Source organism: Carassius auratus, unplaced genomic scaffold, assembly GCF_003368295.1.
Source record: "Carassius auratus strain Wakin unplaced genomic scaffold, ASM336829v1 scaf_tig00022723, whole genome shotgun sequence".
Classification (NCBI taxonomy): domain Eukaryota; kingdom Metazoa; phylum Chordata; class Actinopteri; order Cypriniformes; family Cyprinidae; genus Carassius; species Carassius auratus.
Window position 1 is genome coordinate 48,401 of NW_020525214.1, and position 14,932 is coordinate 63,332.

At 36.2% G+C, this 14,932-nt stretch overlaps 1 protein-coding gene, 1 long non-coding RNA gene and 1 pseudogene across 2 annotated transcripts; 2 read left to right on the forward strand and 1 right to left on the reverse strand.

Annotated features, from left to right (window-relative positions):
* Nucleotides 1-4,120: 4,120 nt before the first annotated feature.
* Nucleotides 4,121-6,490, forward strand: LOC113077512 (uncharacterized; the record flags this gene model as incomplete). Its single annotated transcript, XM_026249876.1, has 4 exons — nt 4,121-4,252; nt 5,655-5,693; nt 5,805-6,119; nt 6,246-6,490. Coding segments are annotated over exons 1-4 (657 nt in total), but the record flags the coding sequence as incomplete, so codon positions are not given.
* Nucleotides 6,491-6,507: 17 nt separating this feature from the next.
* On the forward strand, nt 6,508-8,410 carry LOC113077513 (uncharacterized). The gene is made up of 4 exons (XR_003281363.1): nt 6,508-6,554; nt 6,817-6,927; nt 7,694-7,719; nt 8,143-8,410. It is a non-coding gene; the product is annotated as an uncharacterized LOC113077513 (long non-coding RNA).
* Nucleotides 8,411-11,903: 3,493 nt separating this feature from the next.
* Nucleotides 11,904-14,587, reverse strand: LOC113077511 (tripartite motif-containing protein 16-like; annotated as a pseudogene).
* Between the last annotated feature and the right edge of the window lie 345 nt (nt 14,588-14,932).

Genomic DNA, 14,932 nt, shown 5'->3' on the forward strand with positions numbered 1-14,932 from the left:
TATAATTAAGATATTGATTTCACAGTGTTAATAGGTTCAGTGATTTTAATGGGAGTTTCTGAGAGTGATTGAACTCTAGACTGTTAGTGAAAATGATCTTTAATAATGTAAATGTTATTTGCTCTCTTTTTGAACAATGAAAGATTAGTAGCAATTTTTATATCACATTAACTTTCAATGTTAAATTCACATTTAATATAAAGTCAGTTGTATTAAAAATATTTTATGGCATGACACCTATATCTGTTACTTAAAGCTGCAGTACGTAACTTTTGTAAAAATATATTTTTTACATATTTGTTAAACCTGTCATTATGTCCTGACAGTAGAATATGAGACAGATAATCTGTGAAAAAAAATCAAGCTCCTCTGGCTCCTCCCAGTGCTCCTATTGCCATTTGCAGAAATACATCGCTCTCGGTAAGAAACAACTAATCAGAGCTGCGGTCCGTAACTTTGTTTGTGTTCAAAATGTAGAAAAATGTATATAATAAGCGAGTACACCATGAATCCATTTTCCAAACCGTGTTTTTAGCTTGTCCTGAATCACTAGGGTGCACCTATAATAAGTGTTTATATTCAGACTATTTTAGATTATTTCGGGGTACCGCGGCGGAGTAACCCAATACCTTTGTGATTCTTCATAGACATAAACAGAGAGAAGTAAAAAAAAAAAAAAAAAAAACAGAGAGAAGTAGTTCCGGCTACGATGTTCTTCCGCAAGATGCAAGCAGTTCTGTTTATTAACCGCTAGATCGTCAAAAGTTACCTATCGCAGCTTTAAGTAAACAGACAGGGTTTTACAATAAATTACATAAATTGGAGTAAAGGCTGATGAAATATATACATTTATACACAAACGCTTACATTACATACATTTTATCGATATATCTAAATAAAAATAGGCTCAGTATATATGACCCAAAGTAACTAACTAACTACTTGAGTAGATTTTTTATCCAATACTTTTTTACTCTTACTCAAGTAACTATTCAGACAAGTACTTTTACTTTTACTTGAGTAAATATTTCTAGAAGTACTTTTACTTTTATTTGAGTACAGTTTTTGGGTACTCTACCCACCTCTAGCCTACATTTTTTTAAAGTTCATTATTCAAAAAGAGTTTTAAAACGTTTCTGTGGGTGTATGTGACTTTTCTCAAATGAAAGTATAAAATGTTGATGAAGCTACTCTCAGGGCAGCTGTGAAGATGAAGTTCATGAGTTCTATGACCTCATTTAGTGAGACGACAATACACTGAAAACACAGCATGCTTAAATTCATGACATTCAAGTTTGACTGGATTACTGAGTCCTGAGCCATGATGGGCCCTTCTTTTGATTGTAAAGAGTAGAGATGAAAAAAAAATGCATCACTCACCCTCCATACAAAGATTGAAACAGAACAAAGCAAGAAAAACAATCAAATTCTTCAACAGTTTGAACAGATGAAGAGTTAACATGCTTCCATCGGATGTTCTGTTGTTTCTCATTGTAAAGATCATACCAGCTAACTAACTGAGAAAGCTTTAATCCATTTAGTGTCATAGCTTAAGTCATCGTCTACTACAAAACTATAGGCTTGTTTGAGATGCGTGTCGCCTTACCTCGCCTGAAATGTAGGCGGCTGCAGTGAGGGGAGGAGTGAAATAAGAGCAGTCTAGATGGACAGTCCTCCAAGGGGAACAGATGCATATTGCGGGAATGTATATTTGTATATTTTGTAAAATTACCTTTATTTCGGTGTATTGCATATTCAAATATTCATATTATCAGTGCTGAAAACCTGTGGTACTTTTTTCAAGATTATTTGATGAATAAAAAGTTAAAAAAGTAAAGCATTCATTTAAAATATTAGTTTTTTTTTTTTGACAAAATGTGCCAAAAACGTGACTTTGCAAAAAATAAAGACTTTTTTTAAGATGGAAAAAGACATTTCTGTTATAACCACGAGATGACAGTTTAAGATAACTCGCTGGCTGCAGCTGCTATTTCAACACCCTAGTTCTTTTCACGTCTTTTGATTTATTATAAAATAATTATTATTTCTTATTTATATTTAGTACTTTATCATACTGGTGAAGGCCTATAGCAAGTGCAGGAAGTCAAAAAGTCACTTGTCATTTAAAGAAATAAATAAGGCCAGACAACAGCCTATAATGCTGAATTAATTAAATACCTATACAGTTAAATACAAATGAACAGTACACTCAATATTTTTAAATGTTAAGATTTCTTTGAAAAACTACATTGTTTAAGTTTTATCCAACACAGACTTGCTGCTGTAGTCTGAATCTTTATCATACCTGAAATGTTATACGTGGATGTTTGGTAATCTTAGACAAATAAACTTCTCTCCAAACTGTGAATGAATTATGTAGAGAAACTGAGCAAAGGGCGCTCCCCTTACAACCGGAAACGACTGAGCTGAAAACAGGAAGTAATCATGCATATAACCTTTTGGATTGCAAGTCTGACTCTCTAACCATTAGCCCACTAACTTCTCTATTTTAAGTATATTCAAATAGAAAAACATTCTTTCAACTTTTAATAATATTTCACAATATTACAGTTTTTCTACATTTTTGATTATATAAATGAAGGACTGATAAGCATAAGACACTTTCATAATGCTTCATAACTGTCAAAAATGCTAACATCATAAAGTCCTTTCACGTCACCATTTCGCCAGCCGACACTGGATTTAAATCCGCCTTTTGGCAAACTTTTTTCTCCCTTTTCAAATTTCAAATCACATCAGAAAAGCATTTACTTTCAATGAAAATGAAGACTATGATCAAAAAGTTGAAAATAAAGTATCGGGAAGGGTTAGGGTAGGTGTAGGGAGGGCTATATTGTCCCAATAAGGTGAAATCCATTTTAATAATTTGAATTAAAATGACAATCTACACTCAGTATGTTAATATTGTATAGCTACTGTTTTACAATGTACTACAATACTGAGGTTCAGATAATTGCCACTATTTGCAATAAATAGTAAAATTTTAACATAGTGAAAATAAAATCAATAGCTATTTGCACTTCGTATAAATAGGTTATCACAAAAAAATGCTGCTGTTTGGGTTTAGTGTGTGTTTGCTATGTCCACACTGTCCCACAGAAAACCCAAGAGGCTACGTTCTTAATTATTCAGAATTTTAAGGTTTCATATAATTTAAATGGATGAGTTATAAAAAATTCACCCCCTCACAGTTGTCATGAAGGGCAACATTTTTGCACCAGGCTGTAAACATGTTTTAATGACGTAAAGTTGGGCATTTTAACATGGGGAATCTATGGGATTGACTCCCTTTTTTTGGGCCAGTTGAAGAATTACAGTTTAAGTCACTTCCGAAGTTTGTTGGTTCTGACCAAAACTTAATTTGAGTTTTCAAAGCAATGACGCATGTCTAGTGTTGACAATTTGGGGATATTGTCTACTTTCCCATTGTAGCTGCGACTTTTAAAAAATAAAATAAAAAATTGTGACAATTAGCTATTTTAGCTATATTTAAATAAAACTAGCGATGTTTTGGAGATGTTTTATTTTTTACTTGGGCGCACCCTGCTGTAGGTCTGTGACCTCTCACTTTTTCTCTCAATCATGCCAGTGAGTCTGCACAGTGAACACACCAGTATGCCATGCCTGCCATAATGCACACCACAATTTAATTAATAACATAAAGACACCAACTACTCAATGCATGGACATCTTGTTTTAACCATGGATACAAAAGTCATGTCAACCAGATACTGAGAGACAGTGCATCACCATTTCCTGTGTGCTGAGATGCAGTATTTTGCACTTGGGCATACTTTGTAGTCACCACACGGTGACTGGAATAAGTTTGTATGAATAAAGTTTTTTTTTTCTTTTGAGAATCATAATATCTGTTGTATTTGGGCTGGACAGAGATGCACTTTGGTGACAAATGATATATATATATATATATATATATATATATATATATATATATATATATATATATTTTTTTTTTTTTTTTTTTTTTTTTTTTTTTTCATACTTGGCGACTTTTTGTGAAAAATTGAGAATTTTGAGGGTTGTTCTAGAGATTTTCTGAGGGAGGGGTTTGCCAATATTGCGCGTGTCACGTGTTTTATAGAAAAGTCTCTTCAGGCTCTACAACTTGGGGACGGTTTTGTGTTCATATATGATTTTTGAAGACACTTGTTGATGCAGATGATGTATTTCTCTCGCGGTTTGTTCATTTTTAATCTACTGCATCTGCAAGGTGAGTGCTATGTGTTTGTGTTGACTTTGCTATGTTTCACAACTCCGTGTAACGGTTCACCAATTTTACCGTTGGGTTCTAAGATGGGATGCGGGGGGTAGTTTCGTCGCAATGTTGGAAATAGGTTTATTTCTGTTTTAAACCATGAAGGTCAGCCAATAGATATCACACACAAGCAACGTGTAAACTTTGTTCAAGAGTTATTGCGGTGTAAATTACGTCTTAATCTCAGTCGATTCGTTATACAGAAAGTGGAAGTAAAACAGAGCAACGGAGCTCTCGATATCTGACGCCACACGACGAATATACCTTAACACATGCTGATAACAGGATATAGCTAACTGTTTTATTTATTCCCTTAATATTTTCTTGTGGTAAGTAGCCTACAGTAAAAAAAAAAAAAAAGGACAATACATTTTTTTTCGTGTTAAACAGGTTGTTTTGAAACTTGAATTCATTGATTTTTATAGATGACTGTAGTGTTACTTATAATTATAGGTCTATAATTAATTAGCCTATATATAGACCTGCTTTAAAATATATATTTTTAAACATTTTAATTGAAGAGTAAATAGCCTATAGTCTCTTGTTATCCTCGCTAGTGTGTCCTGTTTTCATTTTAGTTTTAGTCTAGTCTTTGTGTGAAGCTGTCATTTTAGTTTTTATTAGTTTTAGTCACTTTCATACTCTTTTTTTAGTCTGTTCTAGCCAGGTGTGTAGCCAGAATTGAATTTTTGGGCTGGCACTAGGCAGAGTGGAGGCGGGAGGGGGGCTGCTTATGTCGCAATATTGTAATTATTCGTTTTTAACCAGGAAGGCGAGGCAATGGATATCACACAAGCAACGTGCAAACTTTGTGCAAGAATTATTTCGGCATCTGACACTGCATTAAAAGGGCACAGAGAGCACGAAAGACAAATCTACTTCATATGCTGATAATGCACGAGTTCAGGGCGTTTCTAGCCGAACATGCACCAGTTCATGCACGAGTTCAGGGTGATTCTAGCCGAACATGAACGAGTTCATGCACGAGTTCAGGGTGATTCTAGCCGAACATGCACGAGTTCATGCACGAGTTCAGGGTGATTCTAGCCGAACATGCACGAGTTCATGCACGAGTTCAGGGCGATTCTAGCCAAACATGCACGAGTTCAGGGCGATTCTATTCGAACATGCACGAGTTCATGCATGAGTTCAGAGCGATTCTAGCCGAACATGCACGAGGTCAGGGTGATTCTAGCCTAACATGCATGAGTTCATGCACGAGTTCAGGGAGATTCTAGCCGAACATGCACAAGTTCAGGGAGATTCTACACCATATTAACAACTCGTGATAGGATTTTGTTCATTAAGTATTTATATTTTGTAACTCTGATTTTTGTCTGTCTTTTGAACATTGTAGGTTATATCTTCTTGTCCCTGGAGGAATCGCAACAAGCATGTGAGTGACATCACAACTGAACATTAGCAAAGTTCTCCAATAAAGTAAAGGACTTGCACAAAGACTATTTTTAGGTGTCATAAAAGTTTCCACTGAAATTGTGTTCTGCAGGTCCGAGAAATACTAAGAGAATTTCAGTGATGGAGGGAGATTCTGTGACCTTTAACCCTGATTCTAATAAACTACAGCCAAATGATGTGATACAGTGGAGGTTTGAGAATAAACATCTATGCAGTGCTACATTCAGAGATGAGAAAACGAATGCATGTGATAATGAGAGAGTCGGAGAGAGGTTTAAGCTTGATTGCCAGACTGGATCGCTCATCATCAGGAATAGCAGCAAAAATGACACTGGACATTACGAATTTACAAGCTACAGAAGCGGAAACTTTGAAACAATCAAATGTTTTGGCGCTATTGTCTACAGTAAGCAAGTTATAAATCAGATAATGGTCATCTGAATTATTGTTGTTTATATATATATATATATATATATATATATATATATATATTTACACACATACATATATAGAGAGATGTATTTGTTTTCAGGTTCTTTACCTGTTCCTGTCATCAGCAGTACCTCTTCACAATGTTCTTCATCATCATTATCATCATCATCCTCAGAGCAGAATTGTTCATTGGTGTGTTCAGTGGTGAATGTGGGTCATGTGACTCTCTCCTGGTACAAAGGAAACAGTTTATTGTCCAGCATCAGTGTGTCTGATCTCAGCATCAGTCTCTCTCTACCTCTGGAGGTGGAATATCAGGATAAAAACAGCTACAGCTGTGTGCTCAACAATCCCATCAGCAACCAGACTCAACATCTGGACTCAACTCAACTCTGTCACACATGTTCAGGTATGTCAGTGGTGCTTTTACACTCTTTTTACTGGTGATGTGTTTAATTTTGTGTGAATTGGCTTCACTTACATTGCAATGATTATAAACAGAAGTCATAAAAAAGCATGAACATCACATTTCAGAGACAACTTACATATACAGATATCGACATGCTGTCTTTAATGCAACTGTCACATAAAATCACCTGTGGTTTACACATTTGTTTGCTCCTGGAAGGACCCAGATATGTTCATTTCAAAGCTGTCTTTGTCCCTTACAGAACTCAACCAGAAATCAGATACTGGACTGCTTGCTGCAGTGCTACCACTTGTTATAGTGGTGGTCGTGATTGCACTAGGTGTGATCTATATCATAATGAAAAAGAAACGAGGTTAGTATTGAAACTATTCTTGGTCTAAAATAATGTAAAGTTCAAACTTATTTCTCTTATTGCCTCCATTTGAGATTTACATGAATTTTTATAGTTAGAATTTTTTATAGCTTTATAGAGTGGACTGTGAAAATGGAGGAATTTGAAAATGATGACACATGATTAGTCGTGTTTCTCATACTGTACGCAGCTGTAGGTGATTGTACTGTCATTGTTGTGACTGCTTTTGACTTTCACAGTGTTCGTGAAGATAAAGCTTACTTTATACAATAGTCATGTTACATTCCTGCAAATGACATTTACATGCAATTGCTCTCTTGCAGCAAAACATGACAATAGCATTTGTGACCCTGGACCCTGGTCTTAAGTCTCTGGGGTATATTTGTAGCAACAGCCAAAAATACATTGTATGGGTCAAAATTTTGATTTTCTTTTATGACAAAAATCATTAGGATATTAAGTAAAGATCATGTTCCATGAGGATATTTTGTTAATTTCCTACTGTAAATATATGAAAACTTTTGATTAGTAGTTTGATTTGATTAGCCTTGCTAAGAACTTTTTTTGGACAACTTTAAAGGCAATTCCTCAATATCTAGATTTTTTTACGCCCTCGGATTTCAGATTTTAAAAAAGTTGTATCTCAGCCGAATATTGTCCTTTCCTAACAATCTTTCAATGGAAAGCTTATTTATTCAGCTTTCATATGATTTATAAATGTCAATTTTGAAAAAATTGACCCTCATGACTGTTTTTTGTGTTCCAGGTTCATATATAAATCCCAATGCACCAGTAAGTAGTGATATAATTTCTAATTAAATTACCTGGCTTACCAAAAGTTTAGTCTCTTGATATCATCCTAATTTCAAATTGTATACTTTCTGGGCTGTTCTGAAACACTATGAATGTCATCTTGGCGATCTCTTAATTAGACTTTTTTCACTAATGAAGTAAATTAATCAAGACCAAATTCTCGGAGAAAATTCACTGGATAATGGTTGCAGTGAGGAAAGGAGATGTTGTTTTATAGAATGATCATCACTTTTGTGAAAAGTTAAAAGGAAAACTCAAAGTAATGTGAATATTTTACTCTTCTATATTTGACTTTATTCTCTAATTATTCCTTCCACCTCCTTTAGTTTTCACAGTGTGTAGCTCTCATCAACTCTGTTGCTTTGTGTTTTTCTGTCTGATTGTTTCTCCATTTTCTTACAGTAATCTGATGGAGTGAAAAACATTATGCACAAATGATGATCTGACAATCTAACAGACTGCAGTGGCTATGACAGATCTCTGACACATATGATGCTGTGTCTCAGTACTCTAAGATCATGAACAAATAAATTTTATAAACAAAACTTTGTACAACATTATCATGATTTTTAATGCCATTTTTATAAAAACTGTAACTGCATTGAATTAATTTGCATTATGTATATGCAGCATTGATTTAAAAAAAGGTACCAGAGTAATTGTTGTATATAGCAAGTGTTAAGCTTTTTTGTTGCTGGATCCTGATATATTTTTGATATGCTTTTACATATCTATAATATCATTTATGTGGTCTCTTTTCTTTGACTGGATGGCAATGTTGTATCTGTTTTAACTGAATACTTTAATCACATCTCTACTGGGGCTATTACAGACATATATCAGGACAAAGAGACACAATTTGTCAGAAACTGTAAAATTAATTTTCCTATAATTATCCTGCCCAGACTTGAGAAAGAGCTGATCTGTTTTTTTCACAACAGAGCAGCCAACACTAGCCTTGTGACTGTCTTGCTAAATAACAAATTCATTTGTATTACAGTGTTAAAGGGATAGTCCACCCACAAATGAAAATGTGATGTTTATCTGCTTACCCCCAGAGCATCCAAGATGTAGGTGAGTTTGTTTCTTCAGTAGATCACAAACGAACATTTTTAGCTTCAGCTGTTGCAGTCTCTCAGTCGTACAATGCTTGGCAAATGGTAACAGAATCTATGAGAGAAATAAATAAAAAACATGCAGAGACAAATCCATATTAAACCATGCGGCTCGTGACGATACATTGATGTATAAAGACTCAAAACGATTGGTCTGTGCAAAAAACTGAAACAGTATTTATATCTGGGATTTTAACCTCTGAGTCACACAATGTCTAAACTGTTAGAACTCTTGTGAGCGTGCTTCACAGTAGCCTGCGTCTTCTTCTTCTTCTTGCTTTATGGCAGATGGCAGGGCAGTTCATTACTGCCACAAATGCTATGGACTCCTGTTTGAGATTGTAGATAGAGTGTTAATGGTCCATTTGAGAGATGGTTGGCGGTAATGCACTTATAAGTCTGTGATCCGCCCTAAAGTAAGAAGAAGAAGATGCCGGCTGCCGGTTCACAAGAGTTCTAACATTTCAGACATTGTGTGAATCAGAGGTAAAACAAACTATATAAATACTGTTCAGTTTTTTGCACAGACTGATCGTTGTGTGTCTTTACACATCAATGTATTGTCACGAGCCACAGGGTTTAATTTGGATTTGTCTGTGCATGTTTTTTTTTTTTTCTCTCTGATAGATTCTGTTGCCATGCATTGTACGACTGAGAGACTGCAACGGCTGAAGCTAAAAATCATAATTTGTGTTCTACTGAAGAAACAAAGTCACCTAAATCTCGGCTGCCCTGGGGATAACCAGATAAACATCAAATTTAAATTTTTGGGTGAACTATCGCTTTAATAAAGAGTGTGCTCAGTTGGTGTTTATTTTGAACATTTGAAAATCATGCTTTAATATACTGTATCTGTGTTTCTGTATCTTCAGTGTTTTATTACATGGCCCTGTTCCTGGGGAACTTCCTGCTGAGATTTTTGAACCAGTCCATGAATAGTTCTGGTGGTTATGCTAAAGAACCTGTATGTTGAATATTGTTTTTTTTTCCAGTAAATAAACTTGACTGTAGACACTTATGTTGCTTTAAGGGTTTTACTAATAATATTAGTAAAAGCTAAAAACCCATCTCTTTTGAAGCTACTTGACTTAATCGTAAAAAAATATATATATATTTTTCTAGCTTGTACTTATTTAAACAATGGCTAAAATATGATATTACATGTACTTCCTGTGTCTGTTTTCCTTTTGAAGAAGAATCACTTTATGTATCCCCCAATTGTACAGTAAGTCACTTTGGATGACAGCGTCTGCAGAATGACTAAATGTAATGTGCTAGCCATCACATGCTAGTAATGGAGAAAACTGGGATATAAAATTACTGCATATATTAGAGAAAAGATTAATGTAATGTATATATATTTTTTTGAGAATTACAAAACAATTATAAATTTGCGTTCTAAAAATGTATTAAACTGTTTATATACGTTCCCGTATTTGAAATATAAATCCCTGGTTAGTTAAGTAAAAAATGTGTATGGGAAAATATATAACTTCACACACATTAAATCGAGTTGACACAATGTGAGTGTTAAAAATGTTCGGTTAAAGTAAATATATCCTTTATTAAGGTGAAATTGTGAACTTGAAATGCTGTGAGATCTTAAAGACATTAAAAATGTGTTAAAATGTGTATTAAACACTGAAATACTTGTATAATTCATATATGTAAATTGATGTTGTAAAAAACAGCTTCATTCATCACAAACCCAGATAGCAAGCAATTTCGGCCCAGATCCGGCCCACATTTGGCCCGCGTGAAATCCATGCAGGCCAGATCAGGGCCGAAACTGCTTGATATATAAAAGAATGTATTCCAGGTATATTGAATAACTAAGTTTATTTTTATTGATTAGTTATTGGAGAAACTGGTTAAAACACTACTGTTGCTCAGACAACAGATTCTGGCAGTGAGAAAGCAGCTCTTGTCCTGTGCTCATTTTATACACATTTGTATCTCCCCTTTTCAGGTGGTAAGGGTGCTACGTACAGGTGGCGCTATCGAGCCATTTTCTGTTCAGGACAGTTTGTGTAGACGCGTTTCCTCCAGCGAAAATGAAGACATGAACAAATATGATCACATAGCCAGCCCTACTTTATAAAACGATCATGTTGGCATTTTCATTTTAAAATATAACTTTTAATACACATTACAGTGTATTATTTTAATATATATGTATTACAACTTAAACATATAACAGTGCATGTTGCAAAAAGGCTTGCATACTTGAGCTAAGAAAATCCTAGAGTCACCCCTGGTATTGATTATATTTATATTATTATATAGTAAAGAGTTCTGGAGTTTTTGGGTTTGCTGATTATCATTGGTGATGTTTCAATACTTTCTGGTGGCTTCTAGGTTGTTTTTATTAGCTGGTTCCTAGGTCTAGGTTTACTAGGTCTGCTAGGTGAATACCGCAAGTCTGTTTACTTAATCAGTGTAGGGGAATTTACAGTTAAACCCCAGTTCAGGTATGATTAATGAAGACCAAGAGTCAGAGATGAAGTCAATTGAAGACAAAATTACTGAAGAAAAATAGTTTGCAGTCTTATCAGCAGAAGTCAGGTTCAGTACTCCAGTAAAAATAAGTTTGTAGGCCGCTCTGCATACATTTTTAATATAACAGCAATTATACTCTGACCTAAGTACTCATTATTTAGGTAAAATGACTCTGATTGGCTGAAATAGCGAAAAAATTTAAGTTAAAAGCATATATTCGTTTGCATGCAGAGACCTTTAACCTGAGAGGAGTAAAGAGGAGTAAGCAAAGGAAGAAGCTCCCAAACAAGAGAAAACACATTCCAATAACATGGTTGATCTTAGTGACTATAACTAGTACATGGTAAATACTAATTTTATTCAACTCACTAACAATATATAAGTTTACATACTGATTAACAACTTAATCAATAATCATAAAAAATATACTTTTTATGAAGGCCATGATGATTCTGGGATCCACGCCTTCAACAATAATAGCAAACATCTCCTAATTGAGTCCATTCATGTCCTGGGACCACGAAATTGTAACTGTAACAGTTACTAACTTTAGGTTAAGTGATGATTGCTGTAAACCAGACTGAGCTTGTCTGGTCTCCTGAATACTGAAATCGCAGCATAAAGTTCCTGGTCCCAGGAACAATCTGCATCAAACATGTACAAGACAGTTCGGGCTCCGGGCTCATCCCTATAGAAGGTAAATGAAGCAGGCCTCCTGGTCCCATGGAATCACAAGCCGGAGTTTTCTGGCGCTGAACTCTGTCTGATTGCAAGTGGTTTAGTTAGTGATTCAGGTCCTTTTGTCATGAGCCACGCATACATTTTTTGAGCAACATAAACACCAAGACATCTTATTACGTCCCAGACATACGGTGTCATTCGCACCCTTCCTCTTGATTCCCTTACAGGCCACACCTATGTGCACACCTGCTCCGATCACATCCGCAGTGAAGAAACAGCGTCCTGACAGCGGCTGGCAGCACAGGACCTGGTTACACTTGTCAAATCTTTCGTCATTAGCAGGAAGCTGCTGCTTCTCCCTCTTACGAACCGCTACAGTATTGTCCTCGTTCAGATAGAGGTACTTGTTAGCCGTCTGAGGGTCAAAGGTGAGCGGGACAGCATCTAAAAACAAAGTGAGACTTATCAGAAATTCTCAGCATAAATATCTACAATTAGCATTAGCAGAATATTGTGTGTAGATGACGTAAAAAACACTTTAGGGGAGTCACATGCAATATATCATCTAAAGCTACTTTAAACAGCATTTTGGTAATTCTTTCAATATTTTAATACGGCCAGGTTTTTATGAGCACATGAATAAATGTAAAACACAGTTTTACATTTCTATAAATCCATCTATTACTCCACAAGACCATTTAAAATGAATGGAAAATGAAGGTGTTAAAAATGGTAAAGTAGTTACAGCAACTACAAATACACTTCATCTACATTTTAACCTACAATCTTAATAATAATAATAATTCCTACATTATATTAGTGCTTTTTCTAGGCACTCAAAGTGCTTTACATAGAAGAGGGGAATCTCCTCATCCACCACCTGTGTGCAGCATCCACCTGGATGATGTGACGGCAGCCATATCGCACCAGGACGCCCACCACACACACTCTTGGTGGAGAGGAGACAGAGTGAAGAAGCCAATTAGCAGATATGGGGATGGTTAGGAGGCCATGAATTTGGAAGCGAATTTGGCCAGAAGTAGGTTACACACCTACTCTTTTCGATGGACATCCTGGGATTTTTAATGACCCCAGAGAGTCAGGACCTCGGTTTAACGTTGCAGAGACGGTGCTTTTTGTCAGTGTAGTGTCCCCGTCACTACACTGGGGCGTTAGGACCCACACAGACCACCCCTGCTGGCCTCACTAACACCTCTTCCAACAGCAACCTAGTTTTCCCAGGAGGTCTCCCATTCAGATAAAGACCAGGCTCTACCCTGCTTAGCTTCAGTGGGCAACCAGTCTTGGGCTGCCGGGTGATATAACTGCTATAAATCTTTGTGATGATCCATGATTAAACTCACATTGGTACAGTCCTGGTTGGTGACTGCAGACTCCTCCAGTGTAAATTCTAGTGAGAGTTAGGGTTAGTAACAGTTAATATGTACAATGCACATTTATTGAAGCACAAATAGATAGTCTCTCATTTCACAATGCATTCACTAATTTACATTAGACGCCACCTTCAGTGCTTGTGTAACCCTAAAGGAAGTATACTTGAACACGACAGTGAACAATTCACTCAGGAAGAATAAAAGTCCTCACTACAAGTTTGATAGGATCCAGTGGATGTTCAATCTAACCTTCGACGTGAACCAATAGAAGATAAAAGCTACATTACCTCAGTGAGGGCAGCTTATATTTTCCGTAGACAAACTTTCTTTTCCATGATGTTTTCAAGGTCATTATACTGCAGGTCCAGCTCTCTCAGACTTGCTTTCAAAGATGACAGCAACTTCAAAACTCCTTCTTTAATATGACAGCCTGAAAGTCTATAAAGCAAAATCTGATTTTGGTTCCGATCAACTGGCCAAGGAATGATATTCTTGAATGATATTCTTAACCCCTTACAGCATCTATCGTTCATTTAACAATGCTTATTTAACCCATCTGTCTGGACCCTGATGTTTGCACTTAGTTTGACCTACTTCAGAACTTCAAGATGACAGTTAGCGCTCTGCAGCCCAGCTGAGATCATTTTCACTCCTTCATCTCAAGTTGATTGTCACTGAGGTCCAGGATTTTCAGATTCACATTTGATCCTGAAAGCACGTTCCTGATGAGCTCCATGTCCTGACTATGGAGGTCATTGTGGCTGAGGTTTAGCATCTGAATCTGGCATTTGGGATCACAGAAGGCTCTAGAAAGTTGCTTCAGTGCAGACACTCCCAGACCATTGTGGCTCAGATCAAGATGAGTCAGATGAGAGTTTGGTGAGGTCAGTAAAGGCATCAGGATTTCACAGTGTTTCTCTGTAAAGCCACTTCCTTTGAGCCTGTAAGTATTGCATTTAAACTCAATGATTTTACATGTAAACTACTGTATGTTACACTTAACTTTGACTAAGAATATATTGAATATTTCCACAGAAGTTTTCATAATACTTACATAGCCGTCCTGAAACGTGTGATGGCTGGAGAGAATCTCTGAAATCCTTCTAAAGTCATGTTGAATTTCCTGAGGACAAACTCATCATGCTCTGTATCTGACATCACAAACCGGAAGCCAGAAGCGTGCACTGGAACAGTGTCAGGGGCTTCGTGGTCCGTGAGCTTTCAAGATCTGGCATCTGCAAAAAAGAACTGTCCTTGAGCTCCACGATGCATCGAACAAGACTTAAGCATCTCTCAGGGGACAGATCTTTCCTCCTCAAAGACTTAATGTACTTGGTCACTTTTTTGTGGTCTTCTAAACTACTGTCTTCCGATCGAGGCAGGAGTCCCTCGAGTATACGTCTGCTGGAATCACAAGAAATCCCAAAGAGAAAACAGTTAAAAAGATCCAAGTGTTCATTTTTGCTTTCCAGAGCCACATCAATCACGCTCTTGAGAAAATCG